Below are 22,624 nucleotides of genomic sequence, written 5' to 3'. Positions count from 1 at the left end.
CTGAAAAACAAGTGAAATATTAAGGAAGATTTTGCCAACACTTTTTTTTTTTTTTTTTTTTTTTTTTTTTTTTTGCATCTATAACTGCATTTTAGTGAAGTGGAATGTGCCAAAAGAACACTCCTTGTTTTGAAAATTTCTTATAAAATTTTAGATTAGCTATAGTGGGTAGACCGCAAACCTCACCACACTGATCTATTAAGATCACTAAAACTGATGTAACTTGGCATCTGAAGTTCACTGTTTTAGTCTTCATCACAGCTGAATCAAAACTGAATTTGGAGAATATCTAGCAGGATCCAGTTAAGGAAAAAAATAAAAAATAGCATATGTTACATAAGAGAGAAATTATTTCAATAAAACTCAGAATTTTTAACTAACAACTTTCCTGCTTATAAAGGTTTGTATAATATGAAATCCTAAGCTTCGCTGTGGGAAATTTGAAAAATAAATCAGTACTATTTAATCAAACATCTTAAGCACAAAATAAATTCAGTTTAAATCACCTATATTTTTGTGCAAAATGGTATGTATCTTATTTAATTTCTACTTAAAGAACACAACAATAGGAAAACTAACTCAGTTTGACTACTTATTACACAAATACACAAATGGATGGTTAAAAATATCATAATCACAATATAGGTTCAATAATTTCCCAAACAAAAATGGAATAATTTATTTACACAATCACAAAGCTATATCAAATGATTTCATACTACTAGTGTACTTAATTCTTACTTTAAAGTTCCTCTACAGCTTGTATTTATGTGGGAAAAACCAGCTAGCTATTAGTTTGAAAAGCCTGCACTTTGAACCAAAATGTAAAGGAGAGGCAATTTTGGACCTGTAATATTTCAACTCCTTGCCTCAATAAAATACAGTAGTAAATAGTGTATTTAAAAATATAAGTTTTAAAAAGTCTTCTGTCAGATTCTTTCAGTTGATGTTTTTACAAGAAACAGCAAACTGCTTCCAAGTACAAGGCAGACGCTTTACTGAGTGTGCCTTCCTTATGATAAACACATAGAATATGTATTAAAAAAGAATTGCTAGATTTCTAAATAAAAGACTACTGTTATGGAAAAGGACAAAGGAAAAATAAAGCATGCACAACACAAATTAGTTGGGCCATTTTATTAATATCTGGAAAGCACTCAGATACTTGTATGATGAAAGGAGAGCAGCAGGCAAGAGAAAAAATCTTGTCATGACTTAATTTAACACGGGGACATAACAAGACTTATTTTTAAATCTAACTGATCTGTTTTGGTTTTTTATTTTCTGTTGACCTCTATGCTGGCAATATCATTTTTCTTTTCTTTTACAGTGTACGTAAACATTGCTACATTGTTCATTTTTATCCTCATGGAAAAGGAAAGAGAATATGAACGTTACATAAGAGGGAACATGAGGGCAACAGCTCAGTCCATGACTGCAGACTTTCTTCTAGCTCTACCACCAGGTCTTTGCTATTGTTTATGAGGAACCTTCTATCTCTTGGAAACTGCTTTAACACAGTAATAATAGTAGGCCGATGTAAAAGGCAGATAGAAGAATAGAAATATCTGATAATAAAATGATATCTGATAAAAAAAATGGGAAGAATTCCAACTTCCTACAAGTAGAAGAGTTAAACAAGTAATAGTTGCAGCTGAAGTCTTATTTGCCCTACATTTTGATTAAGTCTTAACTAGTAATAGACTGAAAAGCAATTTCTGGAAATGCTAATTGACGCAATCCATACCAATATCATTTGTATCTAAATTCATTCTGATGTTATAATCCTGTCATAATGAACTTAATTTCTCTTAATCTCTTTTTCTCTTAGGACAAGAAAGTCTTGAACAGACTTACAAAGTCATGTGCAGAGTAAAAGTAATCACATCATTTGGGATTTGATGTATCTGCATTCATAATGACAGAATTTTATTTACATCAAATGTTTAATGGGACAACCTATTTTAGAAACATTATGAAATGTTTGGAAACCTTTTTTTAAATTTAAAAAGTTTTTTTAAATCTTAAGGCAATTTACTTTATTCACATCAAAATCAAAATAATAGCATATTACCTCAAAATGAAAAATATCTATCATTTGAAATGTGGGGATGTCAAAGTACCCTTACCCTTAAGATTTCAAACAGAAATGCAGAGTCAGCTCTCCTAATTAAGGTTGGGGATTCTTTGTCTTAGGAACTGCCCAATCTGACATAAAGAAAAAATCTGTAGTGTAAAGTAGTATGTATTCTTACACATAAATATACCATATCTAATTCCCATTCAGCTCAAAAACTAATGCTGTGTTAGGCCCTTAGTTTAAACCTCCATGTAAGGAAACACATTATGGACAAGTACCGATCAACTATACTGACAAAACTACAAATAACCAAAACAAATACATTTGCTAGAACAGTTTTTCCTTTTTGTCTAATATTCTCTAACCCTCACAGTTTTCAGCTTGGCCACAGAAACTGCCATGTTGTTTGAAGTCAGCTATCTGCGCCTGTCCCAGGATGCCCTCTGATACCACCTTCTATTCCAGAGATGGCAACGCTTTGTGGAGGAAGTTTTCAGATGGTAAGGCACTCTCAAGATGAATGGATTTATAGACATATTTGCTTTGTGCAAATAGTTATATCCCAAAATACAAAGTACAGTGGCTGCAAAGTCCTTTAATGTATTCTCAGGCATTTATTGCTGTCTTGGAACAAGGATTAGATTGCTGAAAAATCCTGATGCTAAAAAAAGGTTCGGATTGATTTATGTACCACGATAACAGTACTGTTTCAATCAGTTCATCTTTTATGAGTAAAAAACTTTATTGATCCCTCCACCTCTGCTTAGGTGCTCACTAAGCAATCCTGTGAGTGCTCTTCTCAGGACAAAGCCAATGAAAATGTAATGACACTCTTCTAAATATCTTGCCCTGGCACCTAGCATCTAGGCACAAAGAGATCATGGTAGAAGTTGCAGAAGAGGCAGAATTCTACATAAATGCATATCAGATTAAGCATGTTATTGTCATAATCAATTTGTGTTTTGGTAGCAGCAAAGGATATTTCCAAGCTTAATCCAAAGAGTACGATGTGAAATTACAGAGGATATAGGGCAAACATAAGTTGAGGGTGACCACTGTGGTGGTAGGTATTAATGTTGTTTGATAGTACGCTTTTTCATTTTCCTTATTTAAATAAATGCATTAATTTCTTCTCTCTTATCCTTTCAATTTCTTGACTCTGCTCTTTTCCCCATGTAACTTTTTCTATCTATGATATCTACGAGCAAGCTGTTTACATAGGACATATAAGCTAAAATAATTAATATGCATCTGTATTTCCGACCAAGAAAAGCTTTCACAGGGATTTAAATTTTATTGGTTCACTGACTTTCAATACCAGCACAAATATGATAAAGCCAAGAACGTAAATAGCAGAGCAAATCCAGATGAACAACATCCATGCTAACTGAGTAGCACTGCAGTTAAGACACAAGAAGATATGAAATCATACAGGAAATTCATTAGAATACAGTAAAGAAGAAAGCAGTTGGACTAGAAGAAAAGCATACGGAAAGCCAACACAAATAACCTGAGATTTGGTTTACCTACATGACTATGATATGAGCATTCAAAGAAATCCACGCTAATTGAATAGAAAATAAGGGTGTCGATGAAAACTTAATATGTTAGAATCCAGACAAGTTGATAATGATTAAACCAAAGGTATCAGTAATCTAGGTACACATTTTATGGCAAGCATGTGCATCAGAGTTTTTGGTATTAGATCAAAGGTATTAACACTAACATTCATTACGCCACTCAATCATGATTAATAAATCCTCCTTTATGTTGAAATGCCAGTCACTGTGGCAGCCACAACAGTCCAGTGCAACAAAGCCAATCAAACTGAAAATAATCTGGAAGGAACCATTTTCTCTGAGAGATTCTTTCCTTGACATCTAGGAGAGGATGACATCACATTTCTAATTATAAGCACTTCTAAATTACATGTCAGACATTTCAATGTAGTTTAGTCCTCAAATTTTATAGTAAGTCATAATTATACTGGAACTGATTATAGCAATCTATGTATAATTGTCTCAAAAATACTCAACTGAAAGTTTCCTGAAAAATCATATTTTTAATTAATATCAATTTTCAGGACTTTAATGATGGTAATTCTTTTAGTAGTGTAGGAGGAATTGTTCATTTCAGAGCAAAATCTTCTTTGAATCGGCTCACTGTCAATACTGCATTCTTTAGAGGCATATGGATGCAATCACATTCTAGGACACCTTATTTGGTATCTTATGGACTGAGGCTATTGTCCAACTCTAAAATCTCAGAGTACCACAGCAGTAAGGATCTGTGCTTTGCAGACTCATGCCAATTTATGTAAATCACTCTTTCATGTATTTAAATAAAACAATGTTTGAGTGATGAAAACAGTTATGACTGTCACAAACAGTTTGAAAGATTAAAATAATTCTGCTGTTGGCATATAAAACAACGTTCCACATCTTAACACAAACTTTGCATGGTCTGTAATGTCATTGCTGGGAAGGATAAAAAGTTATAAGCAAACATTATCACTGCAAGGAAGTATGACATATTTTTCATGTTTGACACTGGACGTAAATATCCTCCCACACTGTTTAATGTGAGAACTGCATATGTGTGGCAGAGATAATAAAACATCTCAGTGAAAACAAATTAAGGGGAAAAAGAGTTATGATGAGTCGAATAGAAAATACAGCCTTGAAGTTAAAAGTCTTTGTATTTGTACAGTTTATTCACAAAAGGAAGACCTAGTATTTGATATGCAGACTTAACTGTCACAGGTTCTGCAAGACAGCCCGATGCCTTGTAGAACTGGTCATCTTTACAAAGATATGCTTTTTAGTTGACAAATGTAGCTTCATAAGTGCAGGTAACAGAAAATCAGGGCTTGTAAGTGCTATTGCTCATCTGCTGTTGTTTACACACCCAGGCTGGACGTGGCTCTGGGCAGCCTCGTCTAGTGGTTGGCAACCCTGCACTCAGCAGGGGGGTTGAGACTAGATGATCTTTGAGGTCCTTTTCAACCCAGGCCATCCTATGATTCTATGTTAAAAGGCAATTGTTACTGAAAACCAGTGCTCCTTAAAAATGATTCTTGATATTCTTTCTTGACTTAGTACTAAAAGGTTCAAGAGCTTTACAAAGAAAATGGAAAGCTAGTGCCATAACTCCATACGTAGATTAAGGTAGAGGAATATAACAGTGCAAAACAAGTAGAAACAAGACAGTTTCGTTTCCTGTTTTAGAATTTTTTTTTAAGATTTCAAAATAACCTTGTATCTGTAGATATACTTCTTGAGAAGGAAGGCTATACTTTTGTTGTAGAGAAGCAACAATCTAAAATATTTTTCAGAGGATTCTGATATTTTGGGAAGTAATTACAGGAAAGCTCTTGTAAACTGCTAAGAATAAGGACTTGAAACACAATTTCTCCGTTTTAAAACCAATATAATGTCAGATTATAAAAGGCAATAAGTAGCAATGTAAATTTCTTCCTAATTTTTGACTGTATTAAAATTTATAAAGGTATGTCCTGCTAACAGCAAATGAGAAATATGAAGTATCATGAATTGTGAGAATTGTACTGATTATGGTGCCTTGGAGTATTCTTGACTTCTGATTCACTGCTGAAATACATCAGCATCCTATTACATACACAGCTTTGACTGAAAAACTGCTTTGAGTAGAACGACTGTTTTTTGCTTCAACAGAAGGAATTATACTATCGGCTTACAACTCAAACTATGAACAGGGACTATGACCTAAAAAAGCCAGGATGCCTGAGTTGATACAACGGATACTACTAGATAAAGAGAATAAATTACTGTGTATGGAAATATATAGCACCAGGACCACATTTAAGAAAATGTTTTTAAATCCAGGAACAAGCAGAAAATAATCAGCAAGAAACTGACAGATAGCTAGCTGAAAAGCTTTAAAGAAAAGGCATGAGGCAACTTCCTTATCTGAAAGCTATTATGAGATGATACATTAGGTATTCTGAAGAAACAAATTAAAATAAGTAAAACTGAGTAAAAGTAAATGTAAGCTGATAATGAGTAAAATGATAACAAAATTATCTGAGTAGGGATATTAAGAATGAAGAAGAATAAAAAAATCTTCCTGGAAACTACCTTAGAATCTAAAATCTAAATGTTTAGGCTTCCAATGATTTGGTTAAAAGAAGTCAGATATACTTTGAGATGGTTTAGCTCAGAACTCTATGATCTAAAGACCAGTGATTTCAAACATTCAGTGTTTCATCTTCTTACAAATGAGTAAGAAAATATAGAATCAAAACAAGCATTTGTTTGTTATTTAAAATTATTTAGAAGAAACTATGTTTCTGGAAATAAAGTTATGAAGGTGGAACACACATGAAAGCATAGAGATAAAGAAAGGAAGACAGAGATACAGAAAGGAAGTAACAATTCTTTATATAGTTGCAGTGACCCGGATCAAACAATTTACATGAAAATGCTTCAGATATTTGAAAAGGTCAGGAGGTATCTGTCTGCCTGCTTAGGCAGCCTGGCCTCTTACAGATTCAGACAAGTGTCCCTATTTATCTTTCCCATTCTCACATTAGAGAAATCGAGGAGTTCTGATCAGAACTTCTGGCCAGTTCACTTGGATATAGTTTTCTTCATGACATTTCTTAATTTCTCAGTTATACTCCCAAAAGAATTATACAAAACAGAAAGTAGTTAACATACAAATTAAGTGGGCTAGCCTTAAAAGAACTTATTTCTTATTTTCTTTCCCACTGGATTACCATGACAATGCTCTATGGTGCATTCAAACAGACAAATGAATAGATGTGGATCAAAGCTCCTGTTCTGCTGTAGAAGTACATTAAAAAGTGCAACAGTTTGGAAGCATGCCCACGTAGCTACTGCAGCCTAGCTAAAATTATTAAAAAATTGCTTAGCAGTAAAAATCAGATTTACTGACATTTTCCATATGCTTGCTAACCTTGTCTGAAAAATATACTACCTCCTGACATAATAGTACACTGACTCACTTGGTTTGTGACTCTATTTTTCTACTGTACAGTGCCATGACTGAGCAGCAGTCATCTCTTATATAGTGTAAGATAAACAGTAATTGTAGCAAAGCAACAACTTAACGAATGTTGTTAATCCAAATGCAAGGCTAGAATTCCATACACAGGACAATTCCTTCCACTGTGGGATTGATCTCAACAGATCTACTGTACTTGACAAATCCCTTTCTCTCCATCTTGTTTGCTACCTTGGTCACTTCAGTCTGTCGTGAGCCTTTCCCAAACAGCATTCCTTCCCACTATTAATGATTTTCAAAAACTGTTCCATTCTGACATCAGACTACTTGTTTCCCAGACTCTATTGTAAACTGAATGAATTCCTTTAATAGCACAGTTTCCATCAGCAAGATGCTTTATTCTTAGAGAAAAGAGACAGCTATGAACTTCCTAGACTAACCACTACAAAGCCTGAAGACTTTGATTCACACGTTCCAGTATATGAGGGAGGAAATGCAGCCCAGATTAGAATTTTTAGATACTTTCTAGGCTGGAACCAACAAAGGGGAATTTCGGACCAGGTTTTGCAAGATCCTGGATGAATGTGAGTTACAAATATTTATGACAATGGACAAATAATATGAAATAGTCAAGGGGGGAAGTGAAAAATAAATTTTATTAGGGCTAGTTGACTACTCTTGTATGCCGTCTACTTTCTGGTTCATATTATACTTGAGAGAAGACAGAAAGAATAAAAAGTGTCATGAAAAACTAAGAACGGCTGATGGCCAGCACCCTTTCTAGCGAGCTTCATAGCTGCAGTAACCAAACTCTCTTACTTTTTTCCTTTCCGAAACAGAGTATTTTGCACCTTTCTCATATACATTTAACAATTCTGATGGTTTTTTTAATTGATAATTTGATAATCCAAATAAGTGGTTTTTTTTCTAAGCAATTCTGAGCAATAGTTTCATAAATTAAGGGGTATTCCAAACCAACTATGAATGCCATGATTTCAAAGTTACTTTTGCGAATCAAGGAGATTTTCATGGAAAATGTAACAAATGTATTTCTGAAAACAACATGCAGCAATTTTACTGGAAATACAGTATGTGTACAGTGGGTACATGGTAGGTAATTCTTATGTCTATGAATTGCAGAAAAACGAATCTTTTTTCACCATACTATTAAATCTATTAATGATTTTCATTTTCAGAATAATCTAAGTCCTTTTAAAAAGCATGAGCATATAAAATACAGCTGATGAAGAATTAACATAGTTTACGCATCATGCCTTTCATGTGGGAATCATGTAACACTTGAAAAAGACTATCTTTCACTACAAAAAAGAATAAGAATCTTTATTTTACACTACGTGTACCAGGAAAGTGAGGCTTTCTGAAAAAGAGATTAACCAACTCTTCTAGCACAACATGTCAAGTAGCTAAACTGGGAAGAGAACCTAAAGGTTCTGGCACCTAATTCTTTCCTGAAGGCACTAGACTATGTTAAATTCAGTTATACAAAACAGCACTGACATCAGCAGCAGTACAGTTTATCCCTTTTCGCATTTTAGAATGTCAGTCTCCATAACACTGTGCACTTTTTATTCCAACACAGCAAGTATTAGATTTAATTGGTATTAATGGTAATTAGGAAATGTAAACAGATCTGTTGAAGAAAATCAATCTTCTTTTTTTTCCCCTACAGTACTTCCCATTTAGCATTGAGAAGAAATGATGGGAAATCAGGATCTGAGAAAAAAATGAGTATCTATGAGTTCCAACCCTATTTCAAGCCAGAAGTTTCTGAGCTTTGGGTACTTGCTTGAGCTGGCAGGAAGATAACAGACTATTTTTTCATACATTTACTTAAATCACCCACAACTCTTTTTTTAAACAAACGAAACTGAAAGCAGATACTTGACGGATGCTCAGTATTATCAGTTAACTCCTAATTTTAGAGAAGCATTTGAGTTTCCAGATGCTTATCTGAACTGAACCACTGAACTTCTTGACATTTGTCCAATACCTATTCTAATATTATAAATCAAGATGGTTGCCACATATCTTCAGCACACAATTTATAGGATTTCCCTTCTAATGCCACACAAAGTACCACTCACCCATTATAAAGATAAAAATCAAGGAAATTAGTGACTGAAGGAGGTAAAGGGTGAATAATTATAGGGTCTGCAGCTGTCAGGCCTTCGTACTTGAATACTCTAATGAAAATGAGTACAGAATGAAGACAAGTATAACAAAGATATCAAAGGAAAACATGAGAAGACAAGACAGTGTATTCTCCATGCTTACGGCTGGATTCTCGAAACTACTGAGATTCTTTTTTTTCTTTTTGTTGACATTTGTCTACTTTCATTAATGGCTGGGATGAAGTTAATTGTCTTCATAGCAGCTTGTATGGTGTTATGTTTTGGATTTGTAATCCAAATAGTGTTGACAAAACACTAGTTTTAGCCACAATGCTGTGACAAGCAAGATAAAGAAGCGTACTGGAGATCATAAAGGTACTGCAGATATATCTTGAATATTATCTCAATATCGCTATTATTGGTAAACTCTAAGTAAAAACTTCCAGTTAAATAAGTGGCAAAGATAACTGTCCTGCTTTGACAACAGTTTTTAATCATCATTTTTTTTGTTTTACAAGTACTGTGGCAAGAAATTTGCATCTTTGCACTGTCCAATAAACTTAAAATAATATATATATCAAATAAACATATACATTGAGCTCTACATGTTATCGAACTCCGGCGACCCTTTTAGTATTATTCTTGCACGTAGAGAACCAAAACCCGGTCCTGGCCAAATACCACACACAGTATCAATATGATATGCAGCAAAATGGCGTTTATTGGTAAAAGCTACAGAACTATATAGTATTTCTTATCTTTTTACTAGACTGTTCCAGAAGCTCACTCAGGGCTCCTGGCCAATCATATTGAATATCCCACTTCTGACCTGTCACTTCCAAAAGGCCATACACAGAGTTGTTGTGCCCTTTGTTATGAAAACAAAGAAGCACGGCCCCCTGTGTCTACGACACAGGTTCAAGTATGTAGGTGAACCAATAACAAGCATATGGGGAAGGACCTTCCCGCATTACAGACTGAGATCCGTGACACGCCTACTACAACACTACAGGTGGGAAGAAGGGTGATGAAGAAAATTAGTTCATTCAACAAAATAATTTAACAAAGACTGTTACTCTTGAAGTATCCTGTTTTCACTTATCAAATAATTACCTTTGATAAGTAGTATCTAAGATCTGTGTATCCATTACTCTAAACACCTATTAGGCATATTAGGAACATAATCCATAACAGATAGTAGGAATTTGTAGAGACAATAGATACTTAACACAGCTTACATTATATACAGAACACTTTGTAAAACACTATGCTATTGACTGATATATACATATTTTTCAAATGTGTTTACCTTTCTGGAAGAATTCTTCTAATTTCTCCTTGAAGGGCTGGAGATGCTCTTCTGAAGACTCTCTGCAAACTAACTTCATCTGCTTTTCGGAGGCTATAAAAACAAGTTGAGAGCCGTTTGTGGTAGATATCAACACTTTAAAAGCCTTCATCTAAATTAGTCACCTAGACATACTTTAGAGGTAATGGAAATAAATATTCACTATTGAATCCAGCAATTATAATAAAAAACATTGACACTGGTCCAGTATACCAATTGGAAAATGTTGCATGTGTTTAAAGAGCGGAACTTTAATAACGTCTTGTTTGTTGTAATAACAGAGCTCTGATGTGAGACCTGTTGCTATAACAGCCTACCACGCACATTAATTCTAGCTGGTATTTGAAGCCCTAAACTTTTTTCTGTTGTGAATGGAGGTTGCCTTATATCTGGATTGATTTTAATCAATCAGTGCCAGGCATCCTATACTCAAACATTTCTTCTAACACAGATGCAGGAATTTAACCTTATTTAAGCATTCAAATTAGAGGCCATGACATGAAATATAACTCTGTAAGAAACTTAACTTACACATAACTGTAATTTGTTTACTACTCAGTCTGTTATTTTAAGAGCTGATGACATGCCAATTTCTAAAAAACTCAATTCCCTAGAACTCCTGTTAAACTTTGAAGGTTCCAGTGTTCCACATTAGAATTGAAATGAAACTGTTGGAAATAAAAATCCAATTATATTTCATTTAGTAACCAATTTTATGAAGTACTACAGGGTTTTTTTTTTCCACAACTCTTTATTCCTTAGCAGCTAAATTTAGATGGAAATTTATTTTGGAGTCAAATCTAGTAGTTAAAGTTTGGCTGCATGAAACATTTTCACACCATACTGCTGCCACCATTATCTAATTCAACTTATTCCAGCAAAAATTAATACAAGATGGTGAGAAAATAAACAGTGAATTTTAAATTAACATGTTATGTTATTGTAAGTTTGCAGTGCAATGAAAAAATGTCAGTGGAAGTTGAAAACACATGCATACATTTTATTGCTCAACTATTTGTAGTAATACTGTTATACTTCTAGACCACCAGGACTTGCTCAACAATAACAGCTTTCCAATTAATTGAGAATTTAATAAACATCAGAAATAAACCTTGAAAGTTTTTATTATAGACAGATATTGATATCTCACTTGAGTATGTATTTTACTTTAGCATCCTTCCAAAGCTCATGTAGGTAGACTATGAAATTACTGAGGAGCTCCGAAACTTATGTAAAACATGCTAGGCTAACTACATCTTTAGGCTCTAGTCTTGCAACCTGTAGCATGAGACAGAACTTTGAAACTGTTGAAATGGAAGCTAATAGAGATATGTTTGTATGCCAGAAAGCAGTCAGAAATAATAAAAGTATCAATTCAAACTTAGCAGATCTGGGAAAGAAAATCTTTTATTAGCTGCTTTGTTACGTGTCTTTAATAACTGAAATTGGGCAGCCTGATCAAGTGGGTGGCAACCATGCCAATAGCAGGGTGTTGGAACTAGATGAACTTTAATGTTCCTTCCAACCTAAGCCATTCCATGGTTCTACGTTGACTCCATGAAATTAGGCACATCAGAAATCAAAGACTGTAAGACTTCTAAGACTACTTCCTTAAAGTACATGCCTCTTATAATGAAGAGTTTGAACTTCACATGACAGTTATCATATGCTGAATGGAATTTATGTAACATTTTAATTTGCAGAAGTAAAGGGCGTTTTCTACATCTGTTCAAGGAAATTATAATACTTTGAAAGAAGATGGATGTCAGATTGTGAAGAAAAAAAATCTAGCAAAATACCCAAGATGTTACTGTTAAGTTTCCAACTGAAATTTTATACAAAGTAGCAGCTACAAGTTTGTGCCTAATTTTCTGTATGTTTAAAAAAAAGAAAATGTTATATAAGGTAATATTTGGAATTTATTTTAAAGTAATATAAAATGTCAAAAGGCTGAAAGTGTTAGTACACATTACGTTGAGACATTTGATATTATGCATATGCTTATAAAATGTGCCACTGCAAGTCACTGATTATGTTATAGCAATCTTATATAAATAATCTTGTACAAATCTCTATAAATACAGATATGAATATATATTTGAAAATAAACCTGTAACTAGAGAATCTAAACATAACATAATATACTTTAGAAAGGTGTCTTTTACCAACATGCAGTGCTAATAATGTATTGTCTTTAGTATTGAAAGCATCTTAGATGCTTCCAATAAGCATTAATAACACAAGATTATTACAAAGGTTACTCAGATATGTCCTATGCACATATTTAAATGATCAAGACTAGGGCCAACTGTTTCTGTATTAGAAATAAAGAATATGAAAAACCCCTTCAATAAAAATATTTTTGACTAAGGAAGACTAACATTAACCATAATTAGATGACAAAAACTACAGAAAAATATAGGAAAGTAGATTAGGGTGGTGATTTCTTTAGAAGAATCTTAACATCCAAAACAAGATCAATATTTGGAGTGGGGGGAGAGAATGAGTAAAAGGAAAGGCACATCAGAGAAGAGCAAATGAGACACATAACATAGAACAAGTCAACCACAGGCGCTGATTTAAAACTCTAAGTCTGAAATCAGATGAAATGAGATGAAATGCCAGTCTGCATTGCTTAAGTAATCTTGAAGCAATAAAATTGAAAGAGACAAAAGAAGCCAAGTAAATGCTAGAAGACTACGGAATAACATTACTGGAAAGCCTTAAAATGAAACGATTAGGTGACTCTCTGATGAATATATTTACCTAGATTAAACTATCTGGAGCAAAACTCTGCCTAATCCCTGAAGCTTTTGAGATAACTGTCAAAATAGACTGAAGAGCCATAAGAAAGTTTTAGATTTGAGCAAAAGGAATCAAGGACGACAGTGATCAGGTGAAAAACTGCTAATCACAAGAGCAATGTCTTTGTCCTGTACTGCTTAATCCTCCTTAACTGACTCTGAGTTTAGGTTACACTTCACTCAATGACCTATACTTCTGGTCCACAAAGAAAAAAAAAGTATTTTTTTATCCAGCTGAAGGTTATCTAATTCTGTTTAAACTCAACTGCACTGAAATATTTGAATAAATCTTCAATTTATTTACTTGCGAACATAGATATGGACACAATGGCTGAAGACATTATGAACTTAAGCTTGAGCTGCTGTCCCAAAAATGCTGTACCCCTGCTGAAATGTGTTCATTATTCTTTCAGTTTCCCAATGATGAGCTCGATGCAGAATAATGATTCCAATACATGTAAGAAAGCAATGGCTATGACCACCAAATAGATACACCTTTCAGGCTGGTGAACCTAGGAACTTTATCAAGCTTGTCTAACAATTTCAGCAATGATGAAAGTGTGTTCAAAGAAATCACAAATTAGATACAACTAAAGGCATTCAGAAAATGAATATTATTTTAATTGCAGGGCTAAATCAAGGGTTTTCATTAAAATGGCACTTGTATTCTACACATTAAAGTCAAGTGGTCTTTGTCATCCTTGATTTGCAATATTTGTGAAAGACTACCACATTACTCTGTGACCCATCTCTACAACAAAATATAAAGGTATCTGGTAGCTAATTTTCACCAAATTTAATAACACTAAGTTTGATAATATTTTTTTAATATTTATTCAAATATTTACTTATAATATATTAATAGATATTTTAAAAATCTACCAACTCTGGCAAACATTATATAAATAAATTAAAATTGAAAAGTTCCACTAGTTGGTCTGAATTTCTTTGTTAAAAATGCTATAATGTGTGACATTGACATGATTTCTTCAGATATCGTTCTCATATTGTCTGCAATGGAAACATTTTCCTTCTTAAAAAATTATTTTAGCAAGTTTTTTTAATTAGAATGATTCGGAGGCAAGGATTCTATTAAATATTTCTTCTTTGAAATATACGTACATTCTAAGAAGTTTCTTTCCAAGAAAGAAAAAACTTTCTGAATTTCTGAGGAATCTGAAAGAATGCTGAAGAATCTGATACCTCACGTATGCTCTTTCTCTCTTACCACCTCATTTCAAAGTAATCATTTGAGGAAACAACAAAAATCCTGTTTCAGCATGAATGGGTTCAAACATATGCAAATTCACTATTACTGTAATCAACATTTGATTCCTTTTCTTGGTATTTATTATATGTTAGCCAAATTAAACGCAATATACTACTTTGAAAATTGTTTATTTCTAAATGAGCTATTGCAAAAAAAACACAACCCCAAAAAAAGTGTGTAATAGTATTTGAAAGCCCTTATGAACTGCTGGATGTACATCATGCTTCACCCACTGCAAATCTTGGCCATAGAAATGGAAACCATTAGCAAAACATTAGAACAAAGCTGGAAACTGCTGATTATCAGTTTGCCACTGTCTTCAGATTTAATGCAGTATTTGGCTCAAAAAGTTCTTTAAAAATCCCCAATATAAGTGAAAATATTTACACAATAGAATGTCTCTCACTTAATGCCTATTGGGCAATAGTCTTTTAAAACTCCACAGACACTTGTAAATCTGTCAAAAGAATCACTGCCCATAAACAAGCTTTCATGTAAAGAGCATTTCAGTGTCAATCAGACTGGACTTGGAATTTTTTAAGCATCATTTTTAAAGTAAACGCAAAACCAAAAATAGTTTAATGTTGATAACAGTAAATTACTAACTATTTACTCACCAGAACCCATCAGTAGCATTTACAGGAATGATCCTGACAGAGAAACCACGTATCAACACCATGAGTTCCTATAAAACTGTCACTGACACTGTCCCGCCTGAGTTATGCTGTTGTGAAAGCCACTAACAATGCCCACTCCTCTCATCTGTTCAGAGCCTGGCAACTTACATGCCAGCCTCACCCTTATTTTCTTTTCATAGTGCAGGCTTACCTTTGACAGGATGGTTGCTATTGGCTAGTTCTTATCTTTTCTGCTTCGAAGGAGATGTGAAACCATACCTCAAATGATTTCAACATTGCATTAAAGAAAATAAAATTTCTGTATGAGAGGATCCTCGACTTTTTACAATGCAGAAACCTGTCACACTATTTGGGCCTACATACCCAACTAAGAATCTAGCAAAATTCAGTAAAAATGAGTAAATTTATTCAACTTCCTTATGATTTGTTTTGTTAGATTTGGTTTTATTACATTTTCTTACTTGGAAACTACTACGAAGAGGAACAAGTTGTGGCAGTATTCTGTACTCTCAAGCTTGGTTTTTATTGTCTGAAATAAAGGTCAACAATTCAATGCAAAAAAGTACTAGCACACAGAAAACTAAATGCTCTATAGTTACAGTTCTGGGCAAAGTTATATTCAGTTAATTTACCAGAAGAAATGTGTTTCTATGCACAATTGTTTTCTCCACTCATTAATAATAATTCAGTTTCCTTAAAAAGTTATTTCACAAGATATAAGCCAGTAACTAAAACTTGAAATAGTCTGAACCTTGTCTGCTTTGAAATACACTTTCCTTTCATGACGCACAAATATCTGTGGAGGTGCTCAAGACAGTAGCTCTCATGTCTGAATGAGACAGAAGCGGCTTTAAGTGATAAATCCTAAGGTGAGGAAAATGAAATAACTGAATTAGTGACATGCAAAACACCCTGTAAAGTTCTCCTCTTCTAATGGAGATTTAATAGAACCCTAGAAAGTTGAAAGTTCTTTCACAAGTTTTGTCAGGTATTCTGGCGTTGTTTCTCATAGTTAAGATTTCTTTCTAAGATTTTTTTCTAAGATTTTTTGTTTGTATAAAATAGTTTTGAACTTTTACAGTATATGGAGGGAGAGTAAGCAGAGAAACTGTCAGGTATATATTAATTGTAACGAACCTAAAAGAAATTTTTTTTGCTCCCCGTTTTGACAAAGCATATCAACTTTTTATATAAATCATTTAAAATCCTTTAAGATTTATTTCCTAAAAATACATTTAACAAAATGAACAAAGATTGCTAGTAAAACTAAATATTTTTCACACCATAGCAACACATCTAAGTCTCTGCTTAATGTATTCTCTCTGAAATTGCGGTTTACATTTAGCGTACCCTTCAGCAGAAAAGCATACTGCAGCTGACGGAATACAAATACATATATATATATGAATATAATGACAAAACCCCCATCATTTTCCAGTCTTTGTAAGATTCCTTAAGTGATTGCAGTGCACTCTGTTAGTAAAAAGATTTTAGTTTTGTGTTGAGATCCAAACATATCAATCTCCACACATCACTAAGATTTGTCAGGAGTGAGAAATGTGCACTAGCAGAACCTGCTGAGAAATCGGGACATCTCACTTCTGTCTGATCAGTGCAGAAAATGAGTATTTGAAATTGAAGTGTTTTGCCTGGCTAATTTAAAGCAAGACAAACTTTTAAGAAGTAATAATATTTTTAATCAGATGAGCTAAGCTTATTCCAGTGTGGGAAAAATAATAAAAAGAGATCTTTCAAACATGCAAACACAGTATTACTTGGAGGGCTGGACAGATAGAAGAGAATTGCCAGGCAACAAATGAAACAGTATGTTCATAAGCTGAAGTTGCAGAAGCAAAAGCGTTCTCCTCTTCTCTCAGTACTGCTGGATCTCTGATTTTCTGAGCAAGACAGATCATAAAGTACCACCTAATTAATTCTTTGGTTCAGCTAGAGCATGCTGCTCGGTTTTAAAATCATGTAAATTCACATACTTCTCTAAGTGGTAATTATTGTCGCTATTACTAATTTGCATCCCACTGCCTGAGCTAATGTACTTTCAATTTTTCATCACTGGCAGTAAATGCATAACCCACTGGCTCAAATGTAGCACGGCTCTACCTTCTCTTTTACTGCATACTCTCTCAGAGAGGAAAAGCTGATGAGACCCATGAGATTAATATGTTCCTCCCAGCTCTCCAGACTGCATCATTTTAGGGACAGCATTCCTACTCCCAGACGTATACTACCTGCATCCAGATGTATACAGCACTGCTACACAACCAATGCTTAGCACACATGCGTTTACAAACAGGTATCCGGAAAAGTGCGCAGAAGATCTTATTTTTCATATTTCCAAAATTTTTTTAGAATCTTAGCATTCGCTGAATGATTTCATTAAGAAATTTCCAAGGAATATTTATTTCAGGGGAAAAAATAAATGAAAAATATTACCATTGTTTAACTAATAGAAAGCTTTCCCCCTGCCATTTGAGCACACACGCAGACATCTGCTTCCATGCAATAAACTCTCCTAAAACATCATCTCTTTGCCCCTCTACTGTATTTTCAAATTTTATTAAACCCTCCATACTATTCTGTATTGTCACAAACTAAAAACTCTAATGGAATTTTTAGAAATGATCCACCTCGGAAAAATTCCAGTTGATGTATTCATATATGAACACTACCAGTGGAACACTGTCAAAATGTTAGTTTTATTGTACAGTAGAATCCAGTGCACATATACAAAATGTGTTTTTTAATGCCTGTGTTGTATCTTTGCCAAATCAAAACAAACTGAAATGTATCTCAGTCTGCTGAGGCAACAGACTTTTCAAGACGAGGTCAGAAAACTCAAAGAAAAATACTTATTTTATCAACTAATAATTAAAAACAAAATAACTGCCCCTGCATGAAGCTTTCTCTTCTCTTTCCCCTACACCATTCTGTACTGCTTCTAAATATGTCATGAAAATCTTGAAGAGTGCAAAATGCACTACTCATCAGATACATAACATGATTAATTTACACAAACATCTGAAGAAATAACACATGCGATTATTTGGGTCCTCATGCTTCACAACCTAGTTCAAATTTATTTTATTTGCCTACACTTTCAAAATGTTAAGGTTAACTTTAAAATCAGAAAGTATAATTAATATTAAAAAAATCTCAAAAGCCTCTGGTTTCTGGAAATTGTAATTCAGTTTCTCTGCTCATGCTGGGACAATTTTTCAAAAAATGTATGTAGCTCAGATGTCTAAACCCCACTATTAAAGGGACATAAAACATTTCATTTAAATTAGTCTAAGGCATCAATCTGTTAAACATATTTTTGAAAAGGGCCTTTGGTAATTTTTTGAATGAAGTCCTTCTGTAATGAATAAACAATCAGCTTTTAATGAAAAATATCTCTTGATCCAACACATTATTCAGAAAGTTAACCAAGCTGATACAGTATTCAGAATTTTCATGATGCAATTCAGTAACTTTACTGTCTCTAAAACAAAACAAAAGACAACACCTTTCAACATTGTAACCATCATCCTATTGATAATTATTGTACTATAATATACTAAAAATCTATTCTATAAAGTATATTTTTGTCCTACAATATTATTTATGAATTAAATGTAAATTAAATTTTTGGCCTACAATATTATTTATGAATTAAATGTATGATTCTGTCTGAACAAATACTAATACATTCAATTAATTTTTCCATTTCTGCTTATATAGAAGCTTAAGTTTAATAAAAGCTGAAAAATTCTCAATTCATTAACTGAAAATATCAATTACTTTCAAGAGCAAAATAGGCTTATACTTCATTAACGTTCGTTTTGTTGCAAAAACCTGTAACTCATTTTGAAGACTCCAAAGGGAATATACACATGGAACACTGGAACAAGTGTCCAGAGATGTGTTGGAATCTCTATTCTTAGACTCAAAACTGAGCTCAATAAGGCCCAGTACAACTGGAACTAAATATGATGTTAGTCCTGCTCAAAGGTTTTGGAACAGATGATCTCCAGAGGCACTTTCCAACTTATATTTGCTTACAAAATTTAAGATATTTGTAATGCTTCTCTAAAAAAACCAATGTGAAAATGTTAACACCGTAATTTCTTTTTCTATGCATGGCTTGCTAGTTTACCTTCTGATTTTTTTAAAAGGATTTTCTATTGATTTTCTGAAAGGATTATACAATTTTAAAATATGGGGTTGTGCATTACCTAAAAGTAGGAAAGTTGGAGATAACATACATTTTTAAGATACAGATCTGTCAAAATTATGTTAAGAGGACTGCAGCTCCAAATGATGTCTCCTGGAGTACTGAAATTCAACTGATAACTAAAGGTAACTGATCCAGAAAGTCTTGTTTCTAAATGAAGTTATTTCCTTTCTGTCGTGTATGTGTATATATGTAAATGTCTACATATATGCTAATACACATTCTTAAGTTAGTAAAAAGTTAACATATACAGCATTAAAAAAATGGGAGTGTGGAAATGGCAGCTAGAATCTGTACCATGTTCATGGTAAAACATATGCAAGTCTATCATACTTTGGTGAAGAGATTTGCTTTTAAAAATCTTCATATGAATGACTACACATTTCAAATATTCCATGCTTCTTCCAGAAGAATACCAATCAAGTGGTACTGTCCAAACTAGAAAAGAAGTATCTGCTCGTACGGAAATGAGAAAGTGGTAATCTTTGCCTTAAACAAGGAGTAAGATATATTACAATCTTAAAATATCGACACAGAAAAGTTTTCAGAACTTGTTTTCAGAAACATGAAAATTAACTGGAAAACTAATATCAGTCAAATGAATGAATGTATTCACTTATACTACCATGCAGTACTTGAAAATCCCGGAAATCCAGTGACTATACAGACCTGCAGCGAGATTCTGAGCTTAGAGAAAACTTTTTTTCCTGGGAGTACAAAGTAGAACCAGGTTTCATCCTACAATTGCTATCTCACTATTTCACATCCCATCCTTTTGAACTTCTTTCCCTTTAAAAACATATATTAAATATACATTTTTGTTTATTATCCTTTTTAACCTAAAAACACTCAGGACTACAAAGTTTGTTCTGGAATGTGTGTTAAAAACCTGCTGGATTAAGGTTCTCAGAAAAAAGCTGTTTACATTTCCAAGGCAAAATTTCATTAACACTATCTCCTAAGAGTGTAATCTGAAGTGCTTCAAAACACTAAATTGTACAGAACTCAATCTGTTTATCAGAAATGGATAAAAGGGTTTGTGCTCATCTAGATGATCAGAACTCTCAGTTCCAGAGTGTCTAGGTATTTCACACCTAAGGTCTAGACTATTCAGACACACCCTTCTCTCATGAATCCTCAATCTTTCCTGTGCTAATATCAATGATTGAAAGGTGAATGAATACCATGATAAAATTTATAAAATATTTTTAAGTACTAAATGATGACTATTATGAAAAGTTTCTACCAAAATTGTTATTTCAGGCATAGCAGGTGACAACTATCTTGTTTTTAATCATTCTTACAAATCTCAGAAACAAGTCACTAACAGGAATATTAATTTGTTCTCTAAACACACACAAGAAAACCTCTTCCATTTATTACCTTTGTCTCATCTCACTTCCACGGTAATCTGTTTAAGACTACCTTAGCCAACCAAACTGAAATAAATCCAATGTACCCTATAACACAGGCAGCGCCAGTTAATATTGTTCAAATTATTTACATCTGAAGGGCCGCGCCTGTCTGGATAGCTGGGCCCGACGCTTCTCTGGACTTGGTTTCTGCTACTCACATCTGTTTCAGCTTTAGACTTTCACTGGTATGCTGCCAGCAACCACAACTTTTTAATGGCTACAATAAACTACAGAGACTCATCAAATCTTTGTTGAACGTGTTAAAATTATAACCTCTTCAATTAAAATTTTGATTTAAAAATAAACTACAGCATTATCTGAAGAGAAAAAAATTGAAAGGGTATGTTTGAAACTGATACAACATTCTTATATGAGCGATTGCTTCTTTGCTTAAATGTAAGAAAAATTATTCACAGGAATACTTGTTAGAATTCTGGTGCATATTTTTGATTGATAAAATACCAACATCTGAAAACATTTCCACAACCTTTTCTTGCTGTCATTAACGTTATATGTTAATTGTTTTGACGGGGTTTCAACTGTATCTTTACAAAGAATTTCGAAAATAACCTCAGTGCAACAAATTTTCTTCATTTTCTACGGATATCTAAGAAAACGTTAAAACAAGACAGTGATAATAAGAAAGCAGCAATTCTTATTTTATAAGTGAGTTGAAGTACTTTAGCTTTCGCTATTTTCTGTCTCTGCCTTTGCAGTGTTGGAAAAATATGATGTGAATGTCGCAGCCTCCATGCAGATCCCGCAAGACTAAGATGCATTACAGCAGAACTACATGCTTAAAACAGTACAAGATCAAACAGAGATCATGTTTCTGCACAAACTAGCCCAACAGAGGGCAGGCCAAGGGTTTTACAGGGCCAAGCGATGAGAGGAGATAGAGCACTCACTTATGTCTGGGTCGAGCAAACAACAACCAATACTTCACTACCACTGTCAACATTTGAAACTATCCCGAAGATGGCAGTGACCTAACCCAGCCATTTCTAACTGTAAGGATAAAATATTTTGTAATGGTTTTCACTGCCTTACATTAAAAAATCAACTCTAATTCTAAAAGCATGCTTCCATTTTGATGCAGACATGTAATCTGAATGTAAATTGAGAAGCTTTTTTTTTTTTTTTATAAGCTTTTATGCAGACTCTGTCCCTAATCTCTATTTTCTACACATAATTGCTCCTGTAAAGTAGGAAATTTCCTTAGCAAAAATGACAGGCTTAAAATATCCAGTCACCATTTATTGGATTTAATTTTAAGAGACATATGAAGCACAAAATAAAAATGAAGCTGCTTGGAATTCTTACAGAGCAACTCTTCCTACTTTATATCCACTCAATACCTTGATTGATAGATGAGCTAGGTTTTTGAACCCCCTGTTTATAATAAATATTTTAAAATGTTTATTTTATGTCCCAGGGTGAAAATGTTTTGAACTGGAGCTTTCAATTTCCTTTTGCTGTGCCTTGGCAAGTTGTGTTTTATTTCTACACTAATTCAACTCTTTCTTGTAGCTGTTAAATTGTTGTTATACAAGTACTGAAGAAAGTATTTGTGTTATGGAACTAGCAGATATCTACAGTTAAACACACAGTGAGGGAGAAGCCAGAGGAAAAATAATACATAACATTTCAGAAAGATTTCTTCAAGGGTCTTTCAATTGTAAAAGGGAATTATAGAAAACCA

General features: G+C 33.5%; 1 protein-coding gene across 1 annotated transcript in view; it reads right to left on the bottom strand.

Moving 5' to 3' along the window:
• The window catches only part of LOC110401113 (formin), a 128,515-nt gene that overhangs the window by 33,075 nt on the left and 72,816 nt on the right, over positions 1 to 22,624 (bottom strand). Inside the window, exon 13 of the mRNA XM_021401819.1 lies at positions 10,526 to 10,618. Within this exon, the coding sequence (XP_021257494.1) occupies positions 10,526 to 10,618 (93 nt within the window). The remainder of the gene's footprint in view (positions 1 to 10,525; positions 10,619 to 22,624) is intronic.

Source organism: Numida meleagris, chromosome 6 (assembly GCF_002078875.1).
Source record: "Numida meleagris isolate 19003 breed g44 Domestic line chromosome 6, NumMel1.0, whole genome shotgun sequence".
Lineage (NCBI taxonomy): Eukaryota > Metazoa > Chordata > Aves > Galliformes > Numididae > Numida > Numida meleagris.
This window is presented reverse-complemented; position numbering and strand designations above follow the sequence as displayed.